This window comes from Meriones unguiculatus, chromosome 8 (genome assembly GCF_030254825.1).
Source record: "Meriones unguiculatus strain TT.TT164.6M chromosome 8, Bangor_MerUng_6.1, whole genome shotgun sequence".
NCBI lineage: Eukaryota > Metazoa > Chordata > Mammalia > Rodentia > Muridae > Meriones > Meriones unguiculatus.
Window position 1 is genome coordinate 105,157,348 of NC_083356.1, and position 16,301 is coordinate 105,173,648.

General features: G+C 38.4%; 1 protein-coding gene across 4 annotated transcripts in view; it reads left to right on the forward strand.

Annotated features, from left to right (window-relative positions):
- Positions 1-15,179, forward strand: part of LOC110557626 (sodium channel protein type 2 subunit alpha) — a 131,102-nt gene extending 115,923 nt beyond the window's left edge. For all 4 annotated transcript variants that reach the window (XM_060390295.1, XM_060390294.1, XM_060390297.1 and 1 more), the window contains 4 exons: positions 3,367-3,504; positions 3,849-3,953; positions 7,950-8,220; positions 11,381-15,179. In XM_060390295.1, coding sequence (XP_060246278.1) covers positions 3,367-3,504; positions 3,849-3,953; positions 7,950-8,220; positions 11,381-12,576 — 1,710 coding nt within the window. In that variant the 3' untranslated portion in view covers positions 12,577-15,179. The remainder of the gene's footprint in view (positions 1-3,366; positions 3,505-3,848; positions 3,954-7,949; positions 8,221-11,380) is intronic.
- The last annotated feature ends 1,122 nt before the right edge of the window (positions 15,180-16,301 follow it).

Below are 16,301 nucleotides of genomic sequence, written 5' to 3' on the forward strand. Positions count from 1 at the left end.
TTTTATTATTTTTCCTTTACTTTCATTTTTGTTTAATGTGATTTACTTATTTGAGACAAGGCTGCAGCACCTTGGCTGACCTGGAACTCTGTGTGTAGATCAGGCTGATCTTGTCTCATAGATACCCACCTTGCCTCTGCTCCCGGAGTGATAGGATTAAAGGCTGTGCCATCATGGCAGGTTCTGGCTTTTGCTTCCATTAGTCATCATGAAAATGCAAATTTAAATCAAAATGAGACATTACCTATACACCTACCAAACTGACAGTACTCACGTCTGATAATTTCAAGTGTTCCCAAGCATAAAAAATAGAAAGGTACAGAAATTGTGGTACTTTTACACAATGGAATACTACTCAGCAATTAAAAACAAGGAAACTATGAACTTTGCAGACAAATGGTGGCACCTAGGAAAGATGTCCTGAGTGAGGTATCCCAGAAGCAGAAAGACACAAATGGTATATACTCACTTATAAGTGGGTACTAGACCTATGAGATAGGATAAACTTACTAAAATCTGTACACCTAAAGAAGAGAAACAAGCAAGAGGACCCGGGGTAAGATGATCAATCCTCATTTAGAAAGACAAATGGGATGGACATTGGAAATTGAAGAAAACAAATAACAGGACAGGAGCCTACCACAGAGGGCCCCTGAAAGACTATACCTAGCAGTGTATCGAAACAGATGCTGAGACTCATAACTAAACCTTCGGCAGAGTGCAGGGAATCATATGAAAGAAGGAGGAGTTAGTATGACCAAGAGAGGACACGAGCTCCACAAGGACCAAATATATCTGGGCCCAGGGGTCTTTTCTGAGACTGTTTCTCCAACCAAGGACCATGAATGGATATAACCTAGAACCCCTGCTCAGATGTAGCCCATGGAAGCTCAGTATCCAAGTGGGTTTCCTAGTTGGGGGAACAGGAACATGAATTCAATGGCTGGCTCTTTGACCTCCCCCTGCCCCCAAGGGAGGAGCAGCCTTGCTGGGACACAGAAAAGGACATTGTAGCCAGCCCTGAAGAGATCTGATAAGCTAGGATCAGATGGAAGAGGAGGAGGACCTCCCCCATCAGTGGACTTAGAGAGGGGAAGGAAGGAGATGAGGAAGGGAGGGTGGGTATGGGAGGGGGTGAGGGAAGGGGCTACAGCTGGGATACAAAGTAAATAAACTGTAACTAATATAAAAAGTAAATAAATTTAAAAATAGTAAGGACTCTATCATGCTGATGGGGAAAAGTGGATAAAATATTCTTTATAACATAATAATCTTTATAATAAAGTTAGAGGACAGAAATGGCTCAGTGGGTATAGGTTCTTGATGCCAAGCCTGGTGATCTGTGTTCAGTTCCCACTACCCACATAATATATGGAATGAGAGAATCCTGAACATTGTTCTTTAACACTCAAATGTGCGAACACAAACACAGATATACACCACCACCACCATCAATACCATCACTAAATAATAAAATAAAATACTTGCATATTAACATATTATTTAGTAGTGTTCAAGATATGATTTGTTATTTGCTCTTTGCAATACATTCTTTAGAAATTCATACTCATGTACAAATGTACAGGACAGTCAAAATATGAACAAAACATTCTGAAATAAGAGTTTGAGTTAACTGAAAAATAATAGCAACCGATAAACATGTAGTGGTAGAAACGAATGTGGACACACTAAGGCAAAAAAAAACTGTACACACACTACAATTTTGTTTATCCGTTCAAAACTGGTACAAAATAAACCTACTGTTCAAGAATATCAAGGTATAATCTTTAAAAAATGGAGAGTGCATTAAAATGAGGTTAATGTTGCTGCCAGAGATGGTAGTGTTTATGATGCAGAAGAATAAACACACCAGGATGTCTGAAGTCCTTGAGTTGTGTGTTTCTCTCAGGAAAAGTTATTTTGTTTAAGCTTATATGTTGGACAAGTTGCTCTCGTATCTTGTATTTAATTTTAAAAGGTCTGAAAGTATCATTTTACGTTATTATGCATGTATACACATAGATAAATGATTGTCAAATAGTAACTAGTTTTACACTTGTTTTGTTGGGATTTTTTATTTTACCATATTTCACTTAAAAATGTTGGTCATGATGCTCAAAAGTGACATCATGACTCAGGAAGCTGCAGTTTGTATTTCTTATCATCTATGATTGATTAACTTGAGTTATTAGAAGTGTCCTGTGTTGACCTTGTCTTTAAACTCTTTTTTTATTTGGGTTTCTGAAAGCTTTTCCCTTCCAACCCCCCCAATCCTAGGTAGGAGAGAAAAGGTTAGTTGGGAGAGGGGGCACAGAACTTTTTACTTCTCCTGGCTGTTTAGGGTAGATGGGTTTTTGGGGGGGCTATCCCAGTCTTTGTCAACAGCAAACATAGCGAGCAGTCTCCTCCAAGCCACTGCAGCACAAAGCATCTCTCCAAACTGTCACAGGCTACATGTTACCCCTTCTCTTTCTGGACTCTCACATTTATATCCTTCAGGGTCCTAGACCACACCTCTCTCTGTGCTGCTTGAGGCAGGCTGTTACCAGCTGGCAGAGACCACACCCCACAGGAGGCAAACTAAAGCCCCAACTAAATTCCCACGAGTGGGATTAAAACAAAAACATATTTACATAGCATAACTAAGTTTTTAAAGGAACCAAGGAAGGCATCCATTACAGTCCTGTGAGACTTGAACTTTTTATTACAGCCAAAGCTTTCATTACAACTCTTTTTCCTCCAAGGTCTGGATAGGACAGAGGGTCATTGTAATACAAACAGCTCCTACTGGAGAGCATGGGTCCATATACCCACTATTATGAGGAACAAACCCTACCAACTTACTCATGTGTACACATATAATGTGCCTTCTAGACTATCCAGGAAGTATGTACTATTAAACCTGGTACACTTTTATACATATTAGTATATTTAACTTTCACAAGTTACTCTAAAAGGTATAGGTTCTAGTGCTTCCCTTTCACAGGTGGAGAGGACCAGGCCAAGAAAGCAAATATGACCTATTTTACAATAGAGCAGTGAGACTCTGACTTCTCTGCCGCGGGGAAGAGGTAACCCTATTTGCAATCTGTGTTGAGATCTTTGCCTACTAAGGAAAAGAACACTCACAATCTAGGGGTTTATTTGGTGAGATTATTATAATTATTTAAACTTTTGCATAAATGACTTTCATTTTCTCAAGTCAAGTAAATAGTCTTGAAGGATTCAACAAGCATGCTAGACCTGGTGGTTCCCAAAATATGTTCAATATTTGTCCTTCTGTTTCATGTTTAGAGATTTAAAATGCCAATGATGTACTTTTTATGAAACTATTGAATCTAATTGTTACCATCCTTCATATTTTAGGTAGAATTGCAACCCAAATATGAAGACAATCTATACATGTACCTTTACTTTGTCATCTTTATTATTTTTGGCTCATTCTTCACACTGAACCTTTTCATTGGTGTCATCATAGATAACTTCAACCAACAGAAAAAGAAGATAAGTATTTCCTTTTTGCTGGATTACCTTTTTGATGAAAAGTGTGAGCTAAGTCCACCACATTACTTACTTTGAGCTCTAACATGCAGGAAAACAATACAAAATTAAGAAATTCTTTTTCGATTTAATGAGTTTTAAGAGTTTTGATCATTTACAATCCAAACACAATGCTTTGAAGCCACCAGTGTGTGGATGTGCCTGCTTTGACATAACTAATAGTTTAACTGAGTACATCTTTCTGGACGTGAAATGCCACATTAAGAGACATTCACACAAGCATTCAGGTGGCTGTTACAGCCAGTGAAGAACATGATTTTAACAATACTTTGCTTTTCTTTCTTTACTTTGGAGGTCAAGACATCTTTATGACAGAAGAACAGAAGAAATACTATAATGCCATGAAGAAGTTGGGGTCCAAGAAACCACAAAAGCCCATACCTCGACCTGCTGTAAGAACAGAATTCTTTCTTCTCAATGAGCACTATGGTATAGGTCACTTTCACAGCCAAAATGCTGTGAAAAAAAGCACTGTTTTTCTGAATGTGCAATCCCATGGCTATATTCTGATAGCCCACATATATGCCATGGATATACATATGCCAAATTATTTAATATATCACATATAACTATATAATATGTTATATTATATAAAACCATATAAGACAGATGCAAACACTTTTAATCTCAGAAGATGGTAGAGCACAATGAATTAATGACATTGAGGATATTCTTTTGCTGGGATGATAATAAAAATATTTTATGTAAGTCATGTGGAAACAATGGATGCCCTCTTCTGCCTTGAGGCTTGATTGGTATAACTTAGGCAGTCCCACTGCCTGTTCAGCTCAGCAGGTTGAATGGAATCATGAATGAAACAGTTACAGATTTTTTTTCTTCTTCTTTTAAATGCAACTAATTTTTTTTGTTTTTCCCATCTTCTCTGGCCTGAAGCAGGACGATGCCATGCCTTTTATGACTCTCATAGCTCTTCCAGCTGTCCATTTTTCAATTACCCATAGTTCTTTTTAGAGAGTCAAGAGAGTCCCTCAGTTCTTCCATTATTTCTGAAGGAATACATCAGACATTATTTCTTGGTGCTCTTCCAACTCAGTACCCAGAGTCTAAGACCAAACAATTTTTTTCCAAGATTCTTGATTTTATGAATCCATTGACAACAATAAATAACTAGGTTCAACCAAGTGTTCAGTATGGAAGTCTGCCAATAGCTCAGAAACAGTAGGACACCACTACATTAGACAAAAGATAAGTACAACTTGAGCCCAATCTTTTAAGAAATAATATAATTTGAATAGCTGGAAACAGGGGTATAAGATAGTCCCTATATGAAAACTACTCTAACTCCTTAGAAATAAGCATTTAGGAAGAAGAGTGTTATATTTTAATTACTAAGAAGTAGACTCACGGTTTAAAGCATATTTGCCATAATTAAACAATATAAATAAAATCTTGTTATGAAAACAGCAGAGTTGCATGAAGGAAACAACTGTTAAAGCACAGCATTGGACCTATAAGGAAGTGTTAACACAGAGATAACACAGGGCTAATCAATATAATGTCAAATTATCACATCAACAAAATGAACACACCTCCAAAGGAATAGAGGCATTCTGCTGTGCATGATGGTAGGGGAGAGAGAGCTGACTAACCAGGGAAAGCTTTTTTTAATTGATTCATTACTGAGGAGGCAAGAAGAATGAAAAAGTGTCAATAGGCAGCATGGGTTGAGATTGAGCTTTATATAGGTGATAGCACTGACAGGAAAGCCACATGGAGTGCAGAGAGTGGGAGTTTATCGGGGTCCTGTTGAAGAACAAGGAATTAAATGGGCCAGACTTGATAGGGTTATCTCCATCCGAGGAGCCAAGTCCTTGTGGGTTCTATGGTGATCATTCAACAACCCTGACAGAGATGGAGGTGTGCACACTGCAGACCAAGTTCAGAGCTGCTTTGCAGACCATAGGTAGCCAACACCAAAGGGAAAATGAATGGATTTGGAGACCGGGAGATTAAAAAGGGTCTACTCATCTAATATGAAAACTAAAAGTCTACAACAGGAATGATGGACTCTCGCTCACTATGACAACGGGAGGCTCAGAGTTGCCATGTAGGAGGTGTGAGGTGAGACTCATGGACATCATTTTGTGGAATTTAGCAGCAAACGTGGGCAGAGAATGGGGGAGAAGACTTAGCCATTGAACAAAGGGATCCTAAGGTTGAGAGTTTAAGTTTGAAGGATAGCGAAAGACATTCTTTAAAAGAGGAGGCTGCTAAGTACAAAATAAGTTTCATGGGACATTAGTCAAGAATGGACTGTTTGGGCTAAAGAGGACAAGTAGATTTTGTGTGACACAATTAAATAGGATGTGAACCCAGAAATGGTGAAATAAAGATGTTGAAGAATTTCTTTACACTAATTGACTGTGATATTTCCTCAACATTGACAAAAAAGAAAGAAGAATATTAGATAAAAGAAAATGCACCATTCTCCATAGAACTGAGCCACGAGGCTTCTGTTAAAATGCTGGAGGTAAAGCATCCTTTTACCTTAGGATCCAGAGTCTTTCTGCCAGGGATGGAGGAATCATGGAGAAAACATGAGTTTGGAATTGTCCCTAGAACAAAGGAGGGATAGAGAGTTGCTGATTAGGGTTTAGGACTCAGATTAATTTACAAAACATGTGCTGTAGTAGGCCAAGCCTTCAGGGCTATCCAGTTTCTTTCATTACACCCAGTGCCCTAAGATTTAAATTGGCAGGGGCTCAGGATTGGTATTGGTATTAAGATGCTATACGGGCAAGAAATTTAAGGAGCTTTGTCTAGTCCTGCTGACTAGACAATTAAGAAAATTAAGACCAGTTGCTGCTTCTAAGAGAACCTGGATTAACTAAACCCTGAAGGCTCTATCTGTGAGAATGTGGTGCAACTTTGTCCCAAGGATCTTCCAAACCAGATGAAGAAATAATAAACTAAAACAAAGCAAATAAGGGAACACCATCTACAGTGCAATGCCACAAATCTCAGGAGGGGTGAACAAAGTCTTCTGAGAGCACGGAACAGCTGCAACTTAAAGCACTGTTATCCACCAGACTTCAGAGAAGGGATAGATGAGCAAGCCGAAATGACCAGACAGAATGTGTGTGCTGCACTGAGAATGGTAGCAATAAAGAGCATATAGAAATCTTGCAAAGACAAATAGTAACTTGAAACTAAAATAGGAAGTTGGGACTGACAGTATTCAGTGGAAGGAAACCTAGAGGGAAAAAAAAAAAAAAAACATATGAAGAAGTAGAGGCCAAGCCCAGCCAGCCAAAGATGTATTCATAGAAAAGAGACAGAGTGGTTATTTGATGCCCAAAAATTTCTACTGAAAGTGATGACTCTTTATATCAGGGAGAGGGCAGAACACTGAGATGGAGCATAAAGGCCAACACATATCAAATTTTGGGAAACAAGCTATTAATGTGTAAGTAGCCAGGCACCAGTCATTCAAGTTGAGAAGATAAAACCCACAAAAAGTTACAGTAAGTACTGAGCTGTAGCGTGTCAATTTCTGAACAGATACAGGCAAAACAGACCATAACACTATCTTGATGACAACTGTTTGCAAGTGAGGGCTTAAAACAGACATATCTCCCTAAATTTAAGGTAAGGCTGGTCCATACAGTGTGTTCCAAGCCAGCTGGAGCTACAAAGTGAGACTCTGTATTAAAAAGAAAGAAAGGGGAAATGAGGTTCAAATCAACTAGCATAAAGTTGACTACATTGTGAATCATAACTTGTTTTTAACAAGAGATTCACTTGGTGTAAATCTTCACATGGATTTACCTGTATGAATAGGGTAGTCCTTTTGCAACCACAAAAAAATTGTCATAGCTAAGAAATTGACCTGAATAGATTATCACAAAATAGAGAATTTGATTCAATTTCATCGGTTTTTTTAGGATTGGAGGAGGCTGGGAGAAAAGTAAAAACATCTGGGACAAGTATTTACTCAGTCTTTAAAAGTAGTTTAAATATTCACCTCTCAGCACATGAAATAAAAGTATTTATTGGTAACTGCAAACACTTACCAACTGTCCATTACAACCACATCTTGATTCTTGGGGTACTGACACCATCAGCTGTTGTTAACTTCCTTTTTCAAATGAAGTTTGCAGGATGAATGGTATTCATGAAACAAATTCAATTAAAAAGTTGGATATTTTTAATATAAAATGAATATAAAATATATTCATTTTATAAAGTCTGTAGTATGAATACTATTCATAAAAAATTCAATTGAGAAAAGTTGAAAACAGGTAACACAAGAATGATGCATTTTCACAGAAGATAAGTTTTCATGTTACAATAGTTGAAACCAGATACGTTGAATGAGATCTTTATGAAGTGTTTATGAGTGTACTTGTCTATGTCATTTGTTCTAGAACAAATTTCAAGGGATGGTCTTTGATTTTGTAACCAAACAAGTATTTGACATCAGCATCATGATCCTCATCTGTCTGAACATGGTCACTATGATGGTGGAAACGGACGACCAAAGTCAGGAGATGACCAACATCCTGTATTGGATCAACCTGGTGTTCATCGTCTTGTTTACAGGAGAGTGTGTGCTCAAGCTCATCTCCCTCCGCTACTACTATTTCACCATTGGATGGAATATTTTTGATTTTGTGGTGGTCATTCTCTCCATTGTAGGTAAGAAAGGGAGCTTTGCACAACTTAATAGGACCAGGGATGGGGACAAATATGGGGACAAACCCCCATATTTGGGATGTTGAGGCATATACCAAGTTCTAGGACAAGTGGAGCTACATAGTGAGACCCTGTTTCAAAAACAAAACAAAACAAACAAACAAAACCAACATGAAGGCCTGAGAAGTGGCTCAGAGATTAAGACAGGTGACTGCTCTTCCAGAGGTCCTGAGTTCAATTCCCAGAGACCACATGGTGGCTCACAACCATATATAATGAAATCTGGTGCCCTCTTCTGGAATGCAGGCAGAACACTGCATTATGTAATGAATAAATAAATCTAAAAAAAAAAAAAAAATGTCAGGTCAGTCCTCCTCAGGGCTCAATAATGGCCTTAAAAAGCAAGAGTACTTAAAAGTAATTACTCTGTCATTAAGAATGTTAGAGATATTATTTATCTTTTTAAATTACAGATAAAAATTTAACAGTCTGCTTCTTTTGGTGTTTCTTTTTTCTTAATTTGCTATTTCATCTGTTCATGAAATTATGTGCTTATATTCTTTCTTTTTAAAATCTTGCATCAATTTAAAAGTCAGTAACTGCAATTTAGATTACCCCCTGTGCTCAGGCACATTCCTACGCTGCAGACAACCACTGATTCCCGTGAACAGCTAAAGCTCCCATGTGCGTGAGTCCCTACGCGGGCTCAGATGGTGCACAGATATGAACTCTCTGATAACTGGAGTGGCGTAGACGCGTGTTTGTATACACATGGCACACACAGGCTTCATGGTCTCCTTGAGTTCAGCTAGTTCTCTCTGTTCACAGTGTTCCTTTGTGCAAGTAGACATTGGATTCCAAAATCCAAAATGGATTCATTGCCTTCAAAATATATTATGTATTCATGAAAAAGATAGTAAACAGGAAGCTAAAAGTGAATATAACACAATTTAAGGAAAGGTTTGGCTCATTATTATTATTATTATCAATTACTTGATACTAAGACAAAACTTCAGGGCCCCAAACATGTTAGGAAAATGCTGTACCACTAAGTAAAGTCCCAGTCACTAGGTCAGGCCTATTTGAGGAAAAGAAATATAGACACTGAAAAGGAAAAAGATACGTAAATAGGTCCAGGCATACCTCATGTTTTTGCACTTTTCAGAAATATGTTCTATACAAACTGAAGGTCACGACAGCTCTACATTTGGCAAGTCAGTTTGCACCGTATTTTCAACAGCTTACATAATAATAACATTTTTAGCAAAAGGTATTTTTAATTAAGATCCACAGTTCTGGAGTTTAAACCAGTATATAATACATATAAATATTTATATGAACTGAGAGACCAACCAGAAGACTCCTGTAATTTTTTTAGGTATTTTGGGTATTTTGCCTGCCTTCATGTCTGTTGGCCCACTGAGGTCAGAAGAGGGTACTGGAGCCCCTGGAACTGGAGTTAAAGACAGTTGTGAGCTGCCATGTGGGTGCTGGGATTTGAACTTGAGTCCTCTGAAAGAGCTCCAGGTGCCCTTAGTCACAGAGCCATCTCATTGCTGTAGTCCTGCAATTTGTTTTCTTATGTACCACTTTATTTTGGTTACCTGGACGCAGACCACAATAATCCAGAGCCGCATCTACATCTAGATTTTCAGTACTTACCAATACTGCACCATTGTGCAAGAGTTCTGTGAGGAAGACAGATGCGGAATATAAAAATCTGACCTCCTAAGAGATGAGAACGGTTGGGTGGTGAGCCAAGGCTAGAGAATGTAAAGAGGAAGAGGTGGGGAGAGGCTGAATGATGGAACCTGAGTTATAGTTTCATAAAAGCAAGAAGTTTTGCGGTGCAACTGCATAGTGGGATCACTATGAAAGAACAGCAATACTTGTACAGAAACATCACTGGATATGCACTGTTTCCTATTTTATGTATTAATTAATACACATTTTTAAAGTTTCACCTACCATTCAACATTTATTAATTGGCTTGCACACATTGGGCCTTATTCCAGGTACAGAACAAAAAGAAAGAGGGAAGAAAACAAACAAACAAAAAACCAACCAAACCAAACCACATAAGACAAAACAAAACAAACAAACAAAAAAAAACTGCTTTAAGGGCAAAGAAGACACGCCATGCATGAGGCTTCCTTTTTCCACTACTTCTCACTTCTCTTACCTAGGGCAAGTCAGGTCACTGTTCCAATTACCAGTTCTCCGGCGAATAAAGTACTGTTGTTTTGTCAAATTATACACCTAAGTTCACCTGGGTCTGTGTTCATTACGAAGACACTGAAAATGTGCAACAGAAACACAAATTGACATTTGGTCCAGTGATGGTGTGTCAACACACGATTCAGGGGTCATGTCCAAGTAAATCTACCTCCCACGCTTGTGCTTTCTGTTGTACGTGTGTCCACTGTGTACAGTAGGAGGACGGAAATTCTCCCATCGTGGGTTCTCATTTGGAATACACAGTTGAACGTTGTATGCTTTGCTGCATAGTTCTTACATGAAAATAGCTCTAGTGTTTTAGAAGTATAAATCCGTTTCTGTGTTTAGCCGCTTTAAGCTTTGTGACATCTTTAGACGTCTAACAGTTTTGTCTTTCTATGACAGACGATATTTTAATGACAAAAAAACGGCCATCAATATCTTCATTTGGAACCTTCCTAATCGTGCTACTCTTTTATACAGTTCCTCATGTTGTGGTGACCCCAACCATAAAATTATTTTTGTTGCTACTTCATAACTATAATTTTTCTACTGTTATGTAAATATCTGTTTTCTGATGGCCTTAGGCAGCCCCTGTGAAACAGTTGTTTAGCCCCCCCAAGGGTGTGTGACCCACAGGTTGAGAACCACTGATACAAAATAAAGACCTAAGTGGTAGAAAGCCAAATATAGCAATATCATTTTATTGAATAAATATTGTGGTATATTTGCATGTACAATACATATATACACATGTATGCATAGGCATACACACATATCTATCTCTGTATAACTATATTAGGTAAAATTATTAATAAATGTGTATGTATTGGTATTTATGTAATTCCTACATAGACAGTTTGTAAACTAGACAGCACTTGTGTTAATCACACAAAACTTTCCTTTGCTTCTGTAATTAACACTGTTTACTATCGTTTTTTCACAGGAATGTTCCTCGCGGAGCTGATAGAGAAGTATTTTGTGTCCCCTACCCTATTCCGAGTCATCCGCCTGGCCAGGATTGGCCGAATCCTCCGCCTCATCAAAGGCGCCAAGGGGATCCGCACACTGCTCTTTGCTCTGATGATGTCTCTTCCTGCTCTGTTCAACATCGGCCTCCTGCTTTTCCTGGTCATGTTCATCTACGCCATCTTTGGGATGTCCAACTTTGCCTATGTTAAGCGAGAAGTTGGGATTGATGACATGTTCAACTTTGAGACCTTTGGCAACAGCATGATCTGCCTCTTCCAAATCACCACCTCTGCAGGCTGGGATGGACTGCTGGCCCCTATACTAAATAGTGGACCTCCCGACTGTGACCCTGAAAAAGACCACCCTGGAAGCTCAGTGAAGGGAGACTGTGGAAACCCATCCGTGGGGATTTTCTTTTTTGTCAGCTACATCATCATATCCTTCCTGGTTGTGGTGAACATGTACATCGCCGTCATCCTGGAGAACTTCAGCGTTGCCACTGAAGAAAGCGCCGAGCCCCTGAGCGAGGACGACTTTGAGATGTTCTACGAGGTCTGGGAGAAGTTCGACCCGGATGCCACTCAGTTCATAGAGTTCTGCAAACTCTCTGACTTCGCAGCTGCCCTGGATCCTCCCCTCCTCATCGCCAAGCCAAACAAAGTCCAGCTCATCGCCATGGATCTGCCCATGGTGAGTGGAGACCGCATCCACTGCCTGGACATCTTATTTGCTTTTACAAAGCGGGTCTTGGGTGAGAGTGGAGAGATGGATGCCCTTCGAATCCAGATGGAAGAGCGGTTCATGGCTTCCAACCCCTCCAAGGTCTCTTATGAGCCCATTACCACCACTCTGAAGCGCAAACAAGAGGAGGTGTCTGCTATTGTCATCCAGCGAGCTTACAGGCGCTATCTCCTGAAGCAGAAAGTTAAGAAAGTTTCATCTATCTATAAAAAAGACAAGGGCAAAGAAGATGAGGGCACGCCGATCAAAGAAGACATTATTACCGATAAACTAAATGAGAATTCCACTCCCGAGAAAACGGATGTGACGCCTTCTACCACTTCTCCACCTTCCTACGACAGCGTGACCAAACCAGAGAAAGAGAAATTTGAAAAAGACAAATCAGAAAAGGAGGACAAAGGGAAAGATATCAGGGAAAGTAAAAAGTAAAAAAACAAACAAATAAATAAATAATAAAAATTTAAAAAAAATAAAAAAAGATTATTCCATTTTTGTGATCAACTGTTTACAGCCTGTGTTGGTGATGTATCTGTAACTCCATCAGGAGGTCTATGCCAAACTGACTGTTTCTACAAGTGTATACTTAAGGTCACTGCCTACAAGACAGGACCTCAGGGCAGCGAACTGGGACTCGCTAAACCAGACAGCACCGACAGGAGTTTTCTGTTTTCACAACCAGCTGACACTGCTGACGAGCGGAGAGCAATGGCGTCTCAGACTATAGGGACAATGGGAATGGGGGAGGAAAGTTAAATTTTCGTGTAAATTTAACATGTGACACTTGATAGCAGTAACTGTCACCACTGTTTGTGTTTTAACTGCCACACCTGCCATATTTTTACAAAATGTGTGCTGTGACTTTATCACCTTTTCTTTTTTTTTTTTAAATCCACGGGTTGTTTACTCTTATATGTGACTATTTTTGTAAATGGGTTTATGTTTGGGGAGAGGGACTAAGGAGGGATTCTACATTTCTCTATGTATAATGAGATCTATTTTCAATGAAGGCATGCTGCAGTTCTTATTCACATGTGCAAATATTCCATCACACAAGGAAAGAGTTTACTTCTTATTTCAGGATGTTTTTAGATTTTTGAGGTGCTTAAATAGCTATTCATATTTTTAAGGTGTTTCATCCAGAAGAATTTTAATGTGCCTGTAAATGTTCCATAGAATCACAACCATCAAAGAGTTGTTTTATTTTTTCATAATTCATTACATGTACATGTATATATGTATATATGTATATGGCCGTGTATATACATATATATGTATACACACATGCACACACATGCACACACAGACCATCACATGCTCAGAGTCCTGGCAGCATGACTATAACATTTTTTGATAAGTGTCCTTTGGCAAATAAAATATCCTATCAGTCCTTTCTAAGAAACCCGAACTTACCAAAAACCATCCCCACTGCCACTTTCTGACGTTGACTCTGCTTTTTCCTGCAGTATTGTTCAGCCATCTTCTGCTCTTGGTAAGGTTGACATAGTGTATGTCAATTTAAAAAAAAAAAAAAGTCTGCTTTGTAAATAGTAATTTTACCCAGTGGTGCATGTTTGAGCAAACGAAAATGAGTTAAGCACAGTATTTACTGCATCAAATATGTACCACAGTTAAGCATAGTTTGCAAGCTTTCAACAGGTGACATGGTGTCATTGGTTCCCTTAGAGTTTGAAGCTGTCACTGCTGCATGTCTCTCTTGCTGATGCTGCTGTATCTTAACCCTTCTGCCGTTGAGGAGTCCAATAGGGAAGCCAAACGTCAGTGGTGAAGTGGAGCAAATTGTTCCACCAGGAACTCATTCTTCATGACACTGAGCAAAAATGGTTGCAGTCAACAAGGAAGAGCTTCCTGTTCCGTGTTCTTCCCAACCTTAACCGGACACTCTGGAAAGAAGGCCGACCCTGTAACAAGTGGCAAGCTGCTAAGATCTGTTGAAAGTACATGGTTAGAGTTTTCTAAAAAAAAAAAAAGTATATAAATAGTGTAAAAAGAGGGATTCGTTTTATTTTCTTTTTCAGCCTTTTGTACATAAAATGGGAAATTAAAGGTATCTTCAGGTTGATGTCACAGTCATAGCGTCAGTTTTTGTTCCCAGCACTTTTTAACTGAGGCACTTCACAAAGTAAGAGATAAGGAATAAGAGTCAGTGTAAAAATGTGCTCTCATTGTTGGTACTGTGGACTCACACCTATCTCCACTTGAAACAGGTCTCACTACAAGTCTATGTTCATTGGCTTTTGATAGTAATGCCTTATCATTGACAAGAGGTTTCAAAGGGAGCAGATGCTATTCTTGGCATTGCTTGAATAGGATGCCCTCACCTAGCATTTCATCCATCTTTCCTAATGTTTGTTTACGCAGATAGATAGATGGATAGATAGATAGAATCTTACTGATCCATATGGCACTAGAACTGTATCAGATATGATTTGGGAACCAACCTTTCTTTCTTTCTTTCTTCCTTTCTTTCTTTCTTTCTTTCTTTCTTTCTTTCTTTCTTTCTTTCTTTCGTTCTCTTTTCTTTCTTTTCTTCCTTTTCCACAAAACCAGTTAGTGAAATGACATTGCCACTTGCAGCAAAACATTTTGTTTCACAAACAACATTCAATGTAGATTCTTTATACTAGAGCTATTGACTTGTAGCGTGTCGGTGAATGCATGCAGGGAAAATGCTATTACCATAAAGAGCTACTGGTAAGCCACATTACAATCAAGCCAAAAGAATAAAGATTTTGCTTTTGTTTCTGTATTTATTGTTTTGTCTGTGTTTCTATCTTCAAGATGCCATTTAGAGGTAAATTTCTATCATGTAAAAATGATCTATCTGAAAACTTAAATGTAAAAAGTACACACTGAGTATAATAATTCATCTTTAAATTTTTCATGGAATGGAAACTAAAAAGAGTGTATTGGATATTTAGTTTTAATATTGGCTAAAAAAAAAAGATCCAGCTATGGTACCAGGTAGAGTAGTGGAAAGTTACAAAAATTAATAAAAAAAATTGACTAACATTTTAAGTTGTGCATCCTTTCTCTCCTTCTGCCTACTGTTTGATTTTCCTTTTCAAGTTCACTCCCTTTCTTAGATATTCAAAGTCAACTGTCGCATGTTTTTGGTTTTTTTTTAAATCCCTGTCCCAGACATTGGCAGTTTTCCTGAAGATTAGTTTCATTGGTTCTTTTCCATTCACCAAGATTTGGTTTAGCCCTGTACATATAGATCCCTAACAGTAAATATTCTGCCACTTTGAAGAGGATGCATTCTGTCTATGAATTCATTTTTTATAATTTTCTTAGTAAAACTTTTATGGAAGCTTAGATATCCGTTCTTCACACTATAAGATAAATAATAAAAATTCACAGGCTTCCTTTTCCCATTTAATTATAAGCAGTCTGAGAAGTGCCTCTCAGCATTGATTGCATCTTAGAATTACTTGTGAAGCTTCTATAAAAATGTCAATGTTGGATGAGAGCAGGCCAATTGAGTTTTTATCTCCGGATGTGAGACCCAGTCATCTAGCATCTTTAAGAGTCTCCACTGCTGATGAATCATGGTAAGATTGGGAATCAACGTCCAATAGGAAACACTCTACATAAAAAGCATCTGTCCCTTTCAGAGCCTGTTATTTAACTCAGTATGCTCACACTGCCACGATTCTGAAGTATTTATCTTCCAGTATGAGGAGTATGAGGAATGAATACTGATCTACTGATACCCCTGTAGTATTCTATTTGGTAGAAAAAGTTAGAATATTAGGATGATCTAGAGAACATCAAGTCACAAATATGTGCTCACTATGGCACCCAGCCATCATAATGTACAGTGGATAATTTGAATGTGAGAGTAGTTTGAGCAGCATTAAGGATTCATAAGAAGCCCCAAGGGAACTTTAATATTCCCTGTTGCATGAGAATCACTAATCAGGACTGATGGGAGTTCACAATGATTAACTGAGTTGTCATTAACATTCAAAGCAGGCAATTGGTGGGAACTAGAAAAGATCATCCTGAGTGAGGTATCCCAGAAGCACAAAGACACACATGCTATATACTTACTTATAAGTGGATACTAGACATATAATATAGGAATCTGTACATCTAAAGAAGCCAAGCAAGAAGGAAGACCCTGGAAATGA